Genomic DNA, 13185 nt, shown 5'->3' with positions numbered 1-13185 from the left:
TGAGCAGGTTCCTTTTTCCTTGGTTTGGGAAGAACATGGGTGAGAGCCTCCTTGTGGGTTTGTGGGAGGTGGTTGAAATCACCTCTTCGTGTCAAGAGATGAGTGATATTAAGGAAGTATAACTGAACGAAAGACCAGCAGCCACTGGACCCTAGCTTGGGTGTTCAGCTCAGCTTTGTGAAGAAACAGCTTGCAAAACTTCAAGTCCCAAGATGCCTTTCACTAACAAGTACAATATACATTGTAGAGTACACATGCTCAGTGTGGTGTCTGGAACCTGTTTTCCTTATAGGCTTCTGACAGGTTAAATAAGGTGGAGCAAATGGCCCCACCCCAAAACCAGTCTAGGGTTCCCATTTAAGCCCAGCCCCAGGGTGGAGCCGGAATTTACCTTTGTACTTCACTCTGGTCTGGGTTGGTGGTGACTGGCTGGGTGGGTCCAGAACTGGCTGCCATCCTGACACGTCTCAGAGCTGCAAGCAGGTTTGAATCCAGGATCCTTGTGGCCCTGTCGCCGCACCCCCCACCCCACCCCAATTCTTGTCCCCTTCTTCTTATTCTCTATCCTTTTCCTCTCGGAGCCTTCCCACAGGATACCACAATTCCTGCTGCCCTGGAGGCCCCCTATGTTAGTCACAGGATTTTTACTACCCGACTACAGGTTAATAGTCCGCTTGTGATAGTACCTCACTTTCAGACTCCGGTCTCCGCGGTTTTGTAGCAGGCAAGAAATGCTGGGAAGGATGGACCCCAGTGCAGTATCACCTGAGGGTACAGGTTAGGGATCAAGGGTGGGAAGATGGTGTAAGTCATTTCATACGAAGCCTTAATCACTGCCCTGCCTTCTGTAGGTACTGCCAGTCAGCCACCATGGCCTCTCGGCTTCTTGGGCTGGCAGAAGAGTCTGGCCCAAGCCCCAGGGAGTCTGAATTGGCTGTGAACCCCTTTGACGGGCTCCCATTCTCTTCCCACTACTACGAGCTTCTTGAGCAGCGCCGGGCCTTACCCATCTGGGCTGCTCGCTTTATCTTCATGGAGCAATTGGAGAGTAGCCCCTCGGGAGTGGTGTTGGTGTCTGGAGAGCCTGGCTCTGGCAAGAGCACCCAGGTTGGGGGAGATTCTGGGAGTAGAAAAAGGGAGGGGCTAGAGAACTGGTCCTTCCACAGGCGAAGTGGGGGTTGGGCTGCATGGGGTTATTGGGGAGGTGGTCAAAGGGAGACCAGTTAGACTGACCCCAGGGTGGCTGGTGAAAGACCAGGGAACCCCCAAATGAAAGTGGCCACAGCGCCCCAGCACTTCTGACTGAAGTCCTGCATCTTGCTGATTGGTTGTCCTTCCTGTCCCTACCCCAGATCCCTCAATGGTGCGCAGAGTTTGCATTGGCCAGGGGTTTCCAGGAAGGCCAAGTAACTGTCACTCAGCCCCACCCTCTGGCAGCCCTGAGCCTGGCCCTGCGGGTTGCCGATGAGATGGACCTAACCCTGGGTCATGAGGTTGGATACAGCATTCCCCAGGAAGACTGCACTGGGCCGGACACCCTGCTCAGGTGAGGCCTCTTGCAGGCCTGACCCAAATCTAACTCCCCTCACCCAGTAGAAACAAGCCCAGCCCTCTGACATCTCACCATACACTCCCTCAGCCCAGTTCACCCTTTAAATCATGCATGACACAATGCTGAATGAAGCCCTTAACCCCAGCCAGGGACCTCGGACACTCAACCTCACCCTCATCATGAGTCTCACTCTCCCAACTGGAGTACACCTTGTGAACAAAATGTCATCAGTGGGGTTGTGGGTCTCAATACAGGTTCACGGTCTTTTTCTGACCTTATAGTCAAAAGCCTAGCCCCCTCCCCCAACAGGAAGTCACTCCCCTGGACTCCTGGAGCTGGTCACTGCCCACACTGACTCCTCCCACTGCCAATGTCAACAGGTTTTGCTGGGACAGGCTGCTTCTACAGGAGGTGGCCTCAACCCGGGGCACAGGAGCCTGGGGCGTGCTGGTGCTGGATGAGGCTCAGGAGCGGTCAGTGGCCTCGGATTTGCTCCAGGGGCTACTGCGAAATGCCAGCCTGGGAAACCTTCCAGGGGACTCAAGAGTGGTTGTGGTTACTGACCCTGCCCTTGAACCTAAGCTCCAAGCCTTCTGGGGCAATCCTCCTATTGTGCGTGTACCCAGAGGGCCTGGTGCGTGTCCCACTCCTGTATACAGGGACACTGTCCCTACTGATCGAGTGGAAGCTGCCTGCCAAGCTGTGATTGAATTGTGTACGAAGGAGACTCCAGGAGATGTGCTAGTATACCTGCCCAGTGAGGAGGTAAAAATGGGCTGCAGAAGGAGATTCACATGTATGCCGCCTTCCTTTCTGGGGGAGCAATGCTTGTTAGGAACATTGGAGTTACAGTATTTACTATGTTGGGGTCCTTAGGAAAAACTCAAGGACCTCAGGGTAAAGAGGTCTACCACCCCCTTCTTGAATCCATGTTAAGGCAGAGACTGTGGTTCAGTAAATTCCTGAAATTATAACACCCCCAACTTTATGAGTATGTGCATTTTTTCAGAGTGAAAGACCATAGCTTTCATCAGTTTTTCAAAAGGGTTTGTCACCCAAAAAGGTGAGAACTGCCTTAATGCCCCACCCTTCTCTTCAGGAAATTTTGCTGTGCTGTGAATCCTTGTCCAGGGAGGTGGGGCCCTTGGCTCTCAGAGGGCCTCCACCACGAGTGCTGCCCCTTCACCCAGGACATGGCCCAGCTGTTCAGGCTGCATACGAGGACATAGACTTGGGTGCCAGAAAGGTCGTGGTCACTCACTGGCTGGCTGACTTCTCCTTCTCCCTCCCTTCCATCCGACATGTCATTGACTCAGGACTGGAGCTTCGAAGTGTGAGTGAGAGAGATGAGGGGGATGAGGGGGCTAAAGATAGAAGTGGCCCGCTCTGATCTGTCTTGGCCTTGGTTGGGGGGCGGTGACAGGTGTACAATCCTCAGATCCGAGCAGAATCCCAAGTGTTGAGACCAATCAGCAAATGTCAGGCAGAGGCAAGAAGACTCCGGGCAAGAGGGGTCCTACCAGGTAAGAGCCTTTGCCCTTCTGAGATCAAACATGAAAAGTCACCACACACAAACTCTGAGAAATCTACGGTGGCCTTCTGTCCCAAATCTTTTCTCCCCTCAGGATCCTGCCTCTGCCTGTACCCTAAGTCCTTCCTAGAACTAGAGGCATCCCCACTGCCCTCACCCAGGGTATGTGAGGAGAATCTGAGCCCCCTGGTGTTACTACTAAAGAGGAGACAGATTGCAGAGCCAGGGGAGTGTCACTTCCTGGACCGGCCTGGTGAGCACCCCTCCTGCCCAAGTCCTGCTGCCTGACCTCCAGGCTCTCCAGGCTCTCCAGGCTCTGAGACTTCCTGCCCTATAAGCCCTGTTTCCTCACCAGCTCCAGAAGCACTGATGCAGGCCCTAGAAGACTTAGACTATCTGGCAGCTCTGGATGATGATGGGAACCTGTCAGACCTGGGAGTCATCCTATCAGAGTTCCCCCTGCCCCCTGAGCTGGCCAAAGCCCTGCTGGCCTCCTGCGAGTTTGACTGTGTGGATGAGATGCTCACCCTGGCCGCCATGCTCACTGGTATAAATCACTTCTGTCTCTGGCTCTTGACACCACTTCAGTCCTTCCCAGCCCTTTCTGATGTTCTGGTGCTCCAAAGGCCAGCCCCATCTCCTATGCTTCCCTTACAGTGCCCAAAATCACAGCCTTAATCACTTATCCTTCTCCTGTCTCGTTAGCCTTTTCCCAATGCTGGTTCTTGCCTCCAACATGCTTAAATCTCTCCTATTATTACTAGAGCTCCACACCCCTCTCCCTCCACACTCTACTCCCCAGCAGCTATACAGAATAACCTCTGTCCCAGTCTGCCTAGTGTGTTCCTGCCCACTGCATCCCAGCCTTAGGCCCGTAGCAACCCTGACAAGTCTCAGCTCAGCAGTGACCTCCCACCCCACCCCCCAGGCCGAATCCACTAAACACTTCTGAGCCCTTCCTTGCTCCTTATGACCTTCTGACACTTGAAAATGCCGACCACTCCCACCTTGAAACTGCCCGCTCCCTAAGCCTCTGTGACCTGCTTCTCTGGGTGTTCATCCTACTTTTCTGGTCATTCCCTTCATCTCTTCCTGGGCTCCTTGTCCTCTGCTTACCCACGGTAAATTAGACCTCCAAGTTCCATCCTTTCCCCTTTTGCCTTCTCATTCCTTGAACTCTCCGAGCAAGTTCATGCACACCCATGGTCTTTAGTGCCATCTTTACACTTAAAATTTCCAAACCTTGTATCTCCCTGCCAATATCATTCTTCTGAATCTTAGATTTATATATCCAACTCCTGATGGACATTTCTACCACAATTGTCCACAGTATCCCAGCCCAGAGCTGAACTCAAGCACTTGCTTAAACTGTTCCCTCACCACCACCACAAAAGCATGCCATCGCCTCTGCAGCTCTACTGCCATCATTCTAGACTAATATTTCTCCGGGTTCTTTCATTTTTATCTCCTAAATGTGTGTGTGTTTTTTAGTTCATCTGTTTGTCTCCAAACTCACTATTGGTGCCAGTGTTAGATCCTCATCCCCACTGAGACTGGATTCCTTTAGCCTTCTAACTTGTCAAGTAAACTTCTTCAAACACGTGGACTCTCTTACTTCAAAACTCTTCTCCAACAGCTACTCTTTACCTTCCAGATAGAATATAAACTCATCAGCACAGTACATCCAACCTCTCATGACCTGGCACATACCTGCCTCTCCAGCTTTATCTGCTGCCACTGTGCCACACATGCCATTCTCTCTACCCTTACTAAGTGCTTGCAGTTCTCCAAACAGGCCACATTACTAACGTCTGTGCCTTGCCATGCCCACAGTTCAGACTCTCTGCCCCTTTGCCACTGAGCTAATCCCTAACAAAACTTCAAACATTGGCCCACACACCTGTTGTGCTGATCAAGCTTGCTTATGTCTCCCACTAGACTCTAAACTACTTGAGGGCAGAGACTCTTTCATTATTTACGTTCACTGTCTAATAAAGTTTATAGCACCTAGAAGTTATCGATGTCTTTTGAATACATTTCCCAAAATGGCATTTTACACCTTTTCACCCTTCCTTCTGTACTGCTATCCTCTCTCATTCCCCAAAATGACCTTCCTTGTTTCTGCCTCCAGCTGCCCCTGGGTTCACCCAGCCTCCACACTGTGCAGAAGAAGCTGCCTTGCGCCGAGCCCTGGAACACACAGATGGTGACCACAGTTCTTTGATCCAGGTGTACGAAGCCTTTATACAGAGTGAGTAGCCCACTCGGCATCTTCTTATAAAATCCCAGATTTTCCAAAGAGGGGAAGCAGTATGCAACCAGCTGGCAGATCTCTATGCCCAGGAGGAGGTGGCCCTTTGACCAAACTCTGGGTTCTCTTGGGGCTCTCTTTGTAGTTGTAGCTGTTCCCTTTCCTCTTTTAGGTGGAGCAGACAAAGCTTGGTGTCAGGCTCGGGGGCTAAACTGGGCAGCATTGTGCCAAGCCCGGAAACTTCGAGGTGAACTCCTAGAACTCATGCAACGAATTGAACTTCCCTTGTCCCAGCCAGCCTTTGGCTCTGAGCAGAATCGCAGAAACCTTCAGAAAGCACTGGTGTCAGGATACTTCCTTAAGGTTAGGGGAAAGAGTTGGGGTGAAGGTCATAAATGGAGCAGAAAGCAGAGGGATCAAAAATTGATTTGCCGTCTCTGAAATTGGAGTCCAGATGATCATTCAAAGGATTTTTAAGAACCAGAAGAAATTTTTGAGGCATTGGAGTACAGGGGGCTATGGGAAATGCCATATGATAGGGACTCTAACACCTAGAGATGATGCTTTACTTTTAATACTCTCGCCACCCTTCCTAATTCTTTCTCAACCCCCTTTTCTTTTTTCTGTTGTCTTCCTCTCCCCCCGCCCCCACCACTCACTCCCTCACTATCTTTGCTTTTCAATGAGGTGGCCCGAGACACAGATGGGACTGGAAATTACCTGCTCCTAACACATAAGCATGTGGCCCAGCTCTCCCCATACTGCTGCTACCGAAGCCGCCGGGCTCCAGCCAGACCTCCACCGTGGGTGCTTTACCACAATTTCTCCATTTCCAAAGACAACTGCCTTTCCATTGTTTCTGAGATTCAACCACAGATGTGAGTTCCCTGACACCCTTCCTACATTGCCCATTCCCCTTCTAGGGGCCAAAATTATGGCTGGGGAGTTAGAGAGCCTTAAGGAGAGGAGGATATCTTAGTGGTTTGTAGTGACATATGATTTGAAGAGGCAGGGTTTGTGGACAGAATGGGAAGTTTAAGAATCTGTATTACAAAAAAAAAAGAATCTGTATTACAAGAGAGGATACAGAAGTCATCTTCTGATTGTGACTCTCTCTGTCAGGCTGGTGGAATTGGCCCCTCCATACTTCCTTAGTAACTTGCCTCCCAGTGAGAGCAGAGACCTCTTGAACCAGCTGAGAGAAGAAATGGCAGATTCTTCAATAGAAAGTGAATCCCCCTCCACCCAAGAGTTTGGAGATGCCTGTGTCCTGCAGTGACTTGCCTAAGGAATGGAACTGAGCTCATCTCAAGGCATTAGATCCCCCTCAGGCTAGCACTAAGGCAGCCAGCCAGATTTAGAAGGCCAAAGGTTAGGGTCAAATGTAAATCCTGGAATCTGAGACTCAAGAAGTGGTGGACCAAGAGTGGAGGGAATTGGGAAAGCCACAGTATACATAAGGTTGGACCCTTTCCTTAGCCTTCTTCTATTTATTGGAGAGTGACTGACATGTCACCGCCAAGCCCCCAACTTATGCCAAACCCATCTTTGTGTGCTTCATTTTGGCCTATAAAAGTTCTTTTTCTATGTGTCAAGTTTGAGTTTTGTTCTGCAACAGCATACACAACATCCATGAGTTAGAGATGACACAGTATCATCCAACTCCCCCCACAATATCCTCTTGCCTGGTTCCCTCCCGTGGTCAAGACTTGGTGCTGTGACTGACCTAGCTGTCACTACCCTAGAACGTGAGCAGTTTGACAACAGTTGGTCTCTGACCCTGCCCAAAGCTCACTTCCCTCTGTCTTACTGCTGCCTCTAGGGGAGGAAGAATGAGAGTGCTGTAAGAAATCAGACAAAAATCTTCCCTTTTCCACATACAACTTAGATCCTGCTCCTTCTTAAACCTCATGGCTGTTGCAACCATCCCCAAACTCTTAACTTTCCATCAATAAGCGTCCCAGCAGCCCCTGGCCCACTCACAAGCTAAAGTCTTTCTAACAACTTCAGGGACATCATGCTTTCCTTTCTTTCCAGCTGAGTGCTCATTCCCTTTTCTTCCTTTGAACTATTAACTTTGATATCCTCCATCATCTTGCACATTGTAAATGTGTTTGTAGAAATTGGTAGAAAGAAAGATTTAATCCTTACAACTCTGCTTTTTTCTCCTCAGAGTGTCCTCCCCTTGGAGAGTCTATCTGTTCTCATCATTCTAGCTCCACGTCTGCGTAGATGTCAACCAACCTCCCCCAAAAGCACTTTTCCAGAATGTATTCTCTTTAGGTCTGGCATTTAGTTTTGCCTTCAGAGTTATCTTGCTCCAGTCTTTTCATTCCTCTTTATTATCCACGACACCATTGATCTCCTGGTCCTCTACATTTCCAACCTTGGAATTATCTTTGATTCTTCTCAGATATCCCTACTTATTTGCCAAATTCTGCTCACCCTAACTCCACAGGGCCCATTAATTTTATCCACTCCTCCCCCCTCTCCCCTCTCTGTCCCCATAGGACACCAGAGCCAGATTAGTGACTGTGTCTTTCATGGGGTGTATAAGCATCCGTCTTGCCTGCCGCCCAGGCACGTTGTGAGGCTCAAGGAGGAGGACGGAGTCAGCGGGTTGAACACACACGACAACATGAGGTTCAAAGTCAGGAAGGTATCCTTGGCGATTATTTTACAGTTGAAGAATGAGATGCCCAGTGTGGATAACCCTCTGGTTCCTGTCACAGTCAGTCAGACTCTCACCCTCCAGCACCTCCTCCGTTATACCACTGTCATTGGTGTCTTCTTTCCTTCCATCACACCTTTGGTACAGGCCCAGGCAGTGCGTGCGAGCTGCCGTCCCATCCCAGCACCACCTTGAGATTGCCCGGTGGGTCCAGAACCCCAGCACTAACCCACCCTCGGAAGAATCCGTAGTCCTCAGGAGAGCAGCTCCCATTGGCCAGCCCTCCCCCTCCCCTCACCTCATTGGCTACCATACTGCAGGTCCCGCCTTCTCGGCTCCTCGGATTCCAGCTGGGGTGCAACCACAGTTGACTGGGAAATGGCGGGAAAGGCCACGTCTAAGCACGGTGCTTCCGTGCAACGCTAGCCTGGGAGCCGGCAGTGGCCCAGGAGCCCTCGACGATAGCCTCAAAGCCAGCCCTTCCTCACAAGCTCCGCTACCACAGAGCCACGGCATGGTCAGCCGCGCGCTCCGTGGCCCTGAGCCCGGCGCTCCACGCGGCGCCTCGGTCCGGAAAAGAGCGCTCGGCGGGTTGGGCAGGCGTCGCTCACACCACCGAGGCGAGCCCAGACACGGAAGCCACCTTGTTGTCCTCGGCCCAGGGCTGTAGGTTCTGCAGCGCAAAGAGCGACGAGTTGTGCAGGCAGAGTGGGTCGGGGGGCAGCGGCGGCCGCAGAGGCCGGGGTAGGGCGTCCTGCTGCAGGTGCAGGAGCAGCCGGCCCGCGCGGTGCCGCTCCGCCTCGCGTTCCTCCGCCGTCTGGCGCCTGTGAAAGTCGAGTCGCGGTGTCAGGCCAGCCCTCGCCCACCCCGCGCCTCATCGTCACCGCCGGGCCCGAGGTGCCTCACCCGCCCCGCGCCTCACCGCCACTTTGACGCCACCCGCCAGCCGTCGCGCGCCCCGCGCCTCACCGCCACTTGGTGCGCCGGTTCTGGAACCAAGTCTTGACCTGTGCGTCGGTCATGCGCAGGGCCTTGGCCAGCGCTGCTCTCTCGGCCGAGGCCAAGTACTTCTGGCGCAGGAAGCGCCGCTCCAGCTCCAGCACCTGCGAACGGGAGAAGGACGTGCGCGGCTTCTTCCGCTTCGGAGGGGTCCGGTTTTGGTAGGGGTGGCCTATGCGGCGCGTCCCGGAGAAGGGCGAGAGTGCGGCTACAGGGAGGAAGAAAGAACAGGGCAAGGTTTTCAGGGCAGCCCTTCCAGGTGCCCCAGGCTCGGCCTCGCATCAGCAAAGGCCTCCAGACAAGAAAGGGCCTCAGAAGAAATGGCCCTCCCCCTCTGCTAAGGAAGAGACGGCCCCCGGAACTTCATCCTTCCCTCCCCTCAGTGTGGACTGTGGCCTGCAAAGGAGGGCGCGGGCATCGACGGCAGCTCCTACCCCATCGTCTCTCTTAAGCAGCGCGACCACGAGACACAAATTGGGGAAGGATCGCCTGGGTTGATCCGGGCGGGGAGCGTACGGGGAAGTTGAGTTGGAGCAGAACGATCAAAGATGAGGAAAGGGGGTCAGTGTGGGGCAAGACGCTGGAGGGTCGGGCAACCTCACCCGTGAGCCGGTCCTTGGCAAAGCGGCGGCCGCTGTCCATCCAAGGGAAGGTGAGTCCCGCTAGGCCCCCGGCTCCGCCCAAGCCAGAGGGTCCAGGCACCGCAGGGGCACCTCCCGCAGGCGGCGGCACTGGCAGCGGACGATGCGCCGGGACGCGGATCACGCCACCTGGGCCCATGCCGGAGCTGCCAGGTAGGGGGGCCAGCGATCCCGCGGGGCCGTAGCTTGAGGTTCCGTGAAATCCACCCGAGAACGCCACACTCTCCGCATGGCCCTGGCCCGACCGACCGGGGCCTAGGCTGCTCCCGGGGGGTTCCGGGCAGCTCAGGATCTGGTCGATGCCAAAGCTGATTGGCTCGTGGTGCGGGAGGTTGTGCGAGGCCAGGACCGCCGGCTCCATGGGTCCGGGTCAAGGAGGACCGCAGGAGGTTTGGCGGTTGGGGAGGGCGCCCCAGGCAACTCTGGGAGCCCAGCCGCGGAGCGCTGGGGGCGACGGCCTCAGGGGCCCGCGGAGCTGGCCGCGGCGGGTCCCCGGGCCCCCCGGGAAATCTTCATGCCTGTGCACGGGGAGTAGCCGCGCCCGTGCCGGCCTCTGCCGGGCGTCGGCGCAGGGACTCGCATCCCGGGGGAGCGCGACCGGCGGGGGCCCCAGGAGTGCCCTTGCTGTCTCTGAAGCTCAGATGGACGCTAGGGTGCCGGGGCCTCTGCCCGAGTGCAGGGTGGAGAGGGTTGGCCGGCTGGGGCTGGGGCAGTGACTGACAGATCAGCACTGGGTGGGCAGTGGGGGCTGGGGGTAGGGCAGGGGCGGGGCCGGACCCGTTAAAGGGAAAGAGACGCCTGTTTGTGCGAAACACGGGGAAGAGTGGCGGGCGGGTATGGTGGGGGTAAGGGGGGAGGTGGCAAGGGTGTTAGGAACCAGGCTCAGCACGGGAGGGGCCAGAGCTTGGGCCGCTGCCCGCTGAGTCAGCCGAGATGCGCACAGCAACTCCATCCTCACCGGCCTCCGCCTTGGGCCTCCTGGGCCTCACCGGCTTCCTCGCAGGTGCCTCCTCCCACAGCTCCCACTCTTCGTCTAGCGATGGGTCCTGCCTGCCAACTCCCGGATTCGTTGTGGCCCCCGCCTAAGTGCCCTCGAAGACCAAATCTCGTTGTGGCTTCCTGGCTGCGATGGGAAGCGGTTGGGGAACAGCGCCGACGAGTTGGAGGCCCGGGAAGAGGACAGGTGTGGGAAGGGAGTGGCAGGGTGCGTCTGGGGGGCTAGGGCGGGCAACAACCACTCTGGGCCAGCTATCCTGGTGCACCTCCCGGCCTCTCCCATAGGGCCCCTACCTCCTTCCGGGAGCGCCAGCAATTGGTGCCCTGTGTTTCTTAGAATTTCGATTTTCTGAAATCGATGTAGAGCGGACCATTGGCCCAAGCCGGGCCAACTCCGGCCGGTGAGAGCTTGGGGCTGGCGTTCCGCCCCCGACAGGGGACCACCAATGCGGGACTCTGCCCCTCCACTAGGCGCCTAGGAAGTCTATTCTCACACACTTCTCCGCTCCCTCCTCAAAGTCAGGAGGACAAAATCGCCACAGGCGACACATGAGTCCTCACCGAAGCCTTGGGGGGGGGGGATCAGCCGCCTCATTTCCCACAGACGCTACACCCCACCCAAGCCCTAGAAACTGTGCCTGGAGTGTGTCAGAGAAGGGAGGTGGGGAAAAACTGAAGCCGCTTGGTGACCTTATGACCTCTGGCCGCGGACCCAAGAGCTGGGAGTGTGTGAACTCTGCGTCCTTCCCGGGATGGGACCCGGGCCCGGCGGGCCCCCGCGTCGTAGACCCGCCCCCGCCGCCGCCCGGCCCGGTGCAGGCCGCCATAATCGGGTTAGCTGGGTCGGAATTACATTACCTTCCCCGGCCCGCCCCGGCCCCGGGGGGGCCCTGGCGCCTCCGAGCCGGTGAGACTGGGCGCAAGGAGGGGGGTGTTCCTACCATTCTGCGGCGGGTGGGCACCGATGAGCCGCTTGGTCTGCCTTGGACACGTGGTGGCCAAAGGACCCCGCCCTGCTGTGCCAGCCCTAGCCCCTAGACTCCAGCCCACTCTGGATGCTCCGCTCCAGGCTCCAGGCTGCCGGTTACCCGTGTAAGCCGAAATGCCTTCTAAGTCTAGGAAATGGGCTTCCCTGAGAGCACGGATCTTTCAGTTGATTCTCCAGGATCTCCTGGTAAAAGACTCTGCCCCTCCTTTCTCCCCAGCAGATGGGCTGCAGCCCAGTGCCTGAGGCAGGATGAGGGGTCTTTTCTCTCCAGGGAATTAGGAATGATATTTGGGCATCTGGGCAGGAAGATAAAGAAGAGAAAAAAGGGAGTGGATTTCCCCCCACTAAAGCCACCAGGCCCTGGTGTTCTCAGAAGCCTCAATCTGAAGGGAGTGGACCATGGGGGGAGGCAGGCAGTTGGCATTAATAATATGTAACATCCTCCCCCAATTTCTTGTCCACTTCCACTATGCAGTTTCTTCAGTCCTTTCCCCACCCTGCCAACAGCCCCTTCTGAAAGGTGGGCAGAGGATCCTGCCAATTTGGCAGCTGTGTTGTTATCTTAGTGGAAAAGACAGCCATTATCACCTCCCCTAGCACCCTTTGCCAGCAGTAGAGAGATGGGGCAACTAGGGAGCATGAAAGTTCTGCTGTCCAGGGAAAACCACCGAGACAGCTTGGGCTGGATCCCCTGAACGAAAACAGAGAGCCTAGGGAGGCAGCAAAGTAAATAAAGACTCTGAGAGGACCTGGCCTGCAGGTTAGGAATCTGGCAGTCCCTTTACCCACTCTAGGGGGTGGGCCTCTGAGGAAAGGGTGGGCACTAATGTGTCTACAATCAAGCTGAATAAATCCTTCTTGAATGAATCAATCAGAGAGGAAGAGGCAACATCGTGCAGACCTGTATACCTGCTGACTGTTCATCCTGCCTTTTGAGGTCAGCACAGATGGCACTGCCTCCCAGAGATGGCCCAACCGAGTCTTGGGCAGGGGAATGGTCACCAACCCAGTAATATATACATACCTTCTGGGGAGTTACAAAAAAAAAAAATTACTGCCTCACTTCAGAAACAATGGGTATCCAATTCTGTCAGCCACAGTCCTAGGAATTTCTCTGCTTGCCTCCACCTCTCTGATCCCAATTCTCTGGGAAAAGTGGTTCCTTTGAGTTCATATCTAGGATGGAGGCCCTGAGGTCAGAACTCCCACCTCCCATACACACTGCTTTGCATCCATCTCCCCATGTCCTACATGCATGCAGGTGGTCCCTAATTCTTCAAGTTGTCAGGCCTTTAAGCTTGCAGCTTCACAGGAAGAGGCACATTCTCAGCCTGTGCCTTTCCTTCCTTTCTGCTTTTTGTGCAGTGTCTTTCCCAGGAGATGGTCCCCACTCCTGTATCATCATTTCTGTCATTAGCTTAGTCCTTCCTACCCCCTGCTGTCTTAGGTCTCTTTTATCTGTACAAGAGAGATTTTTATCTCCAAGAGAGATTCTGTTTTTCTTTTCCCTTGTCCACCCCACCACATACCCACTGCCTCCACTTCCTCACCATTTC

General features: G+C 54.8%; 2 protein-coding genes across 2 annotated transcripts; one reads left to right on the top strand and one right to left on the bottom strand.

Annotated features, from left to right (window-relative positions):
• The first annotated feature begins 64 nt into the window (after positions 1–64).
• DQX1 (DEAQ-box RNA dependent ATPase 1) lies at positions 65–6929 on the top strand. Its single transcript, XM_030310942.1, has 11 exons — positions 65–1107; positions 1353–1546; positions 1933–2317; positions 2652–2885; positions 2976–3075; positions 3178–3336; positions 3439–3630; positions 5215–5334; positions 5507–5697; positions 6022–6212; positions 6457–6929. The coding sequence occupies exons 1-11, from the start codon at positions 871–873 to the stop codon at positions 6611–6613; spliced, it is 2160 nt and encodes a 719-aa protein (XP_030166802.1). The 5' UTR covers positions 65–870; the 3' UTR covers positions 6614–6929.
• Positions 6913–10141, bottom strand: TLX2 (T cell leukemia homeobox 2). The gene is made up of 3 exons (XM_030310959.1): positions 9607–10141; positions 8975–9212; positions 6913–8829 (listed from the first exon to the last, which is right to left on the bottom strand). Exons 1-3 carry the CDS (start codon positions 10004–10006, stop codon positions 8613–8615), a joined length of 855 nt encoding a protein of 284 aa, XP_030166819.1. The 5' UTR covers positions 10007–10141; the 3' UTR covers positions 6913–8612.
• Between the last annotated feature and the right edge of the window lie 3044 nt (positions 10142–13185).

This window comes from Lynx canadensis, chromosome A3, assembly GCF_007474595.2.
Source record: "Lynx canadensis isolate LIC74 chromosome A3, mLynCan4.pri.v2, whole genome shotgun sequence".
In the NCBI taxonomy this organism is placed as follows: Eukaryota; Metazoa; Chordata; class Mammalia; order Carnivora; family Felidae; genus Lynx; species Lynx canadensis.
The sequence above is the reverse complement of the archived record's forward strand: the minus strand, read 5'-3'. Positions and strand labels throughout refer to the sequence as shown.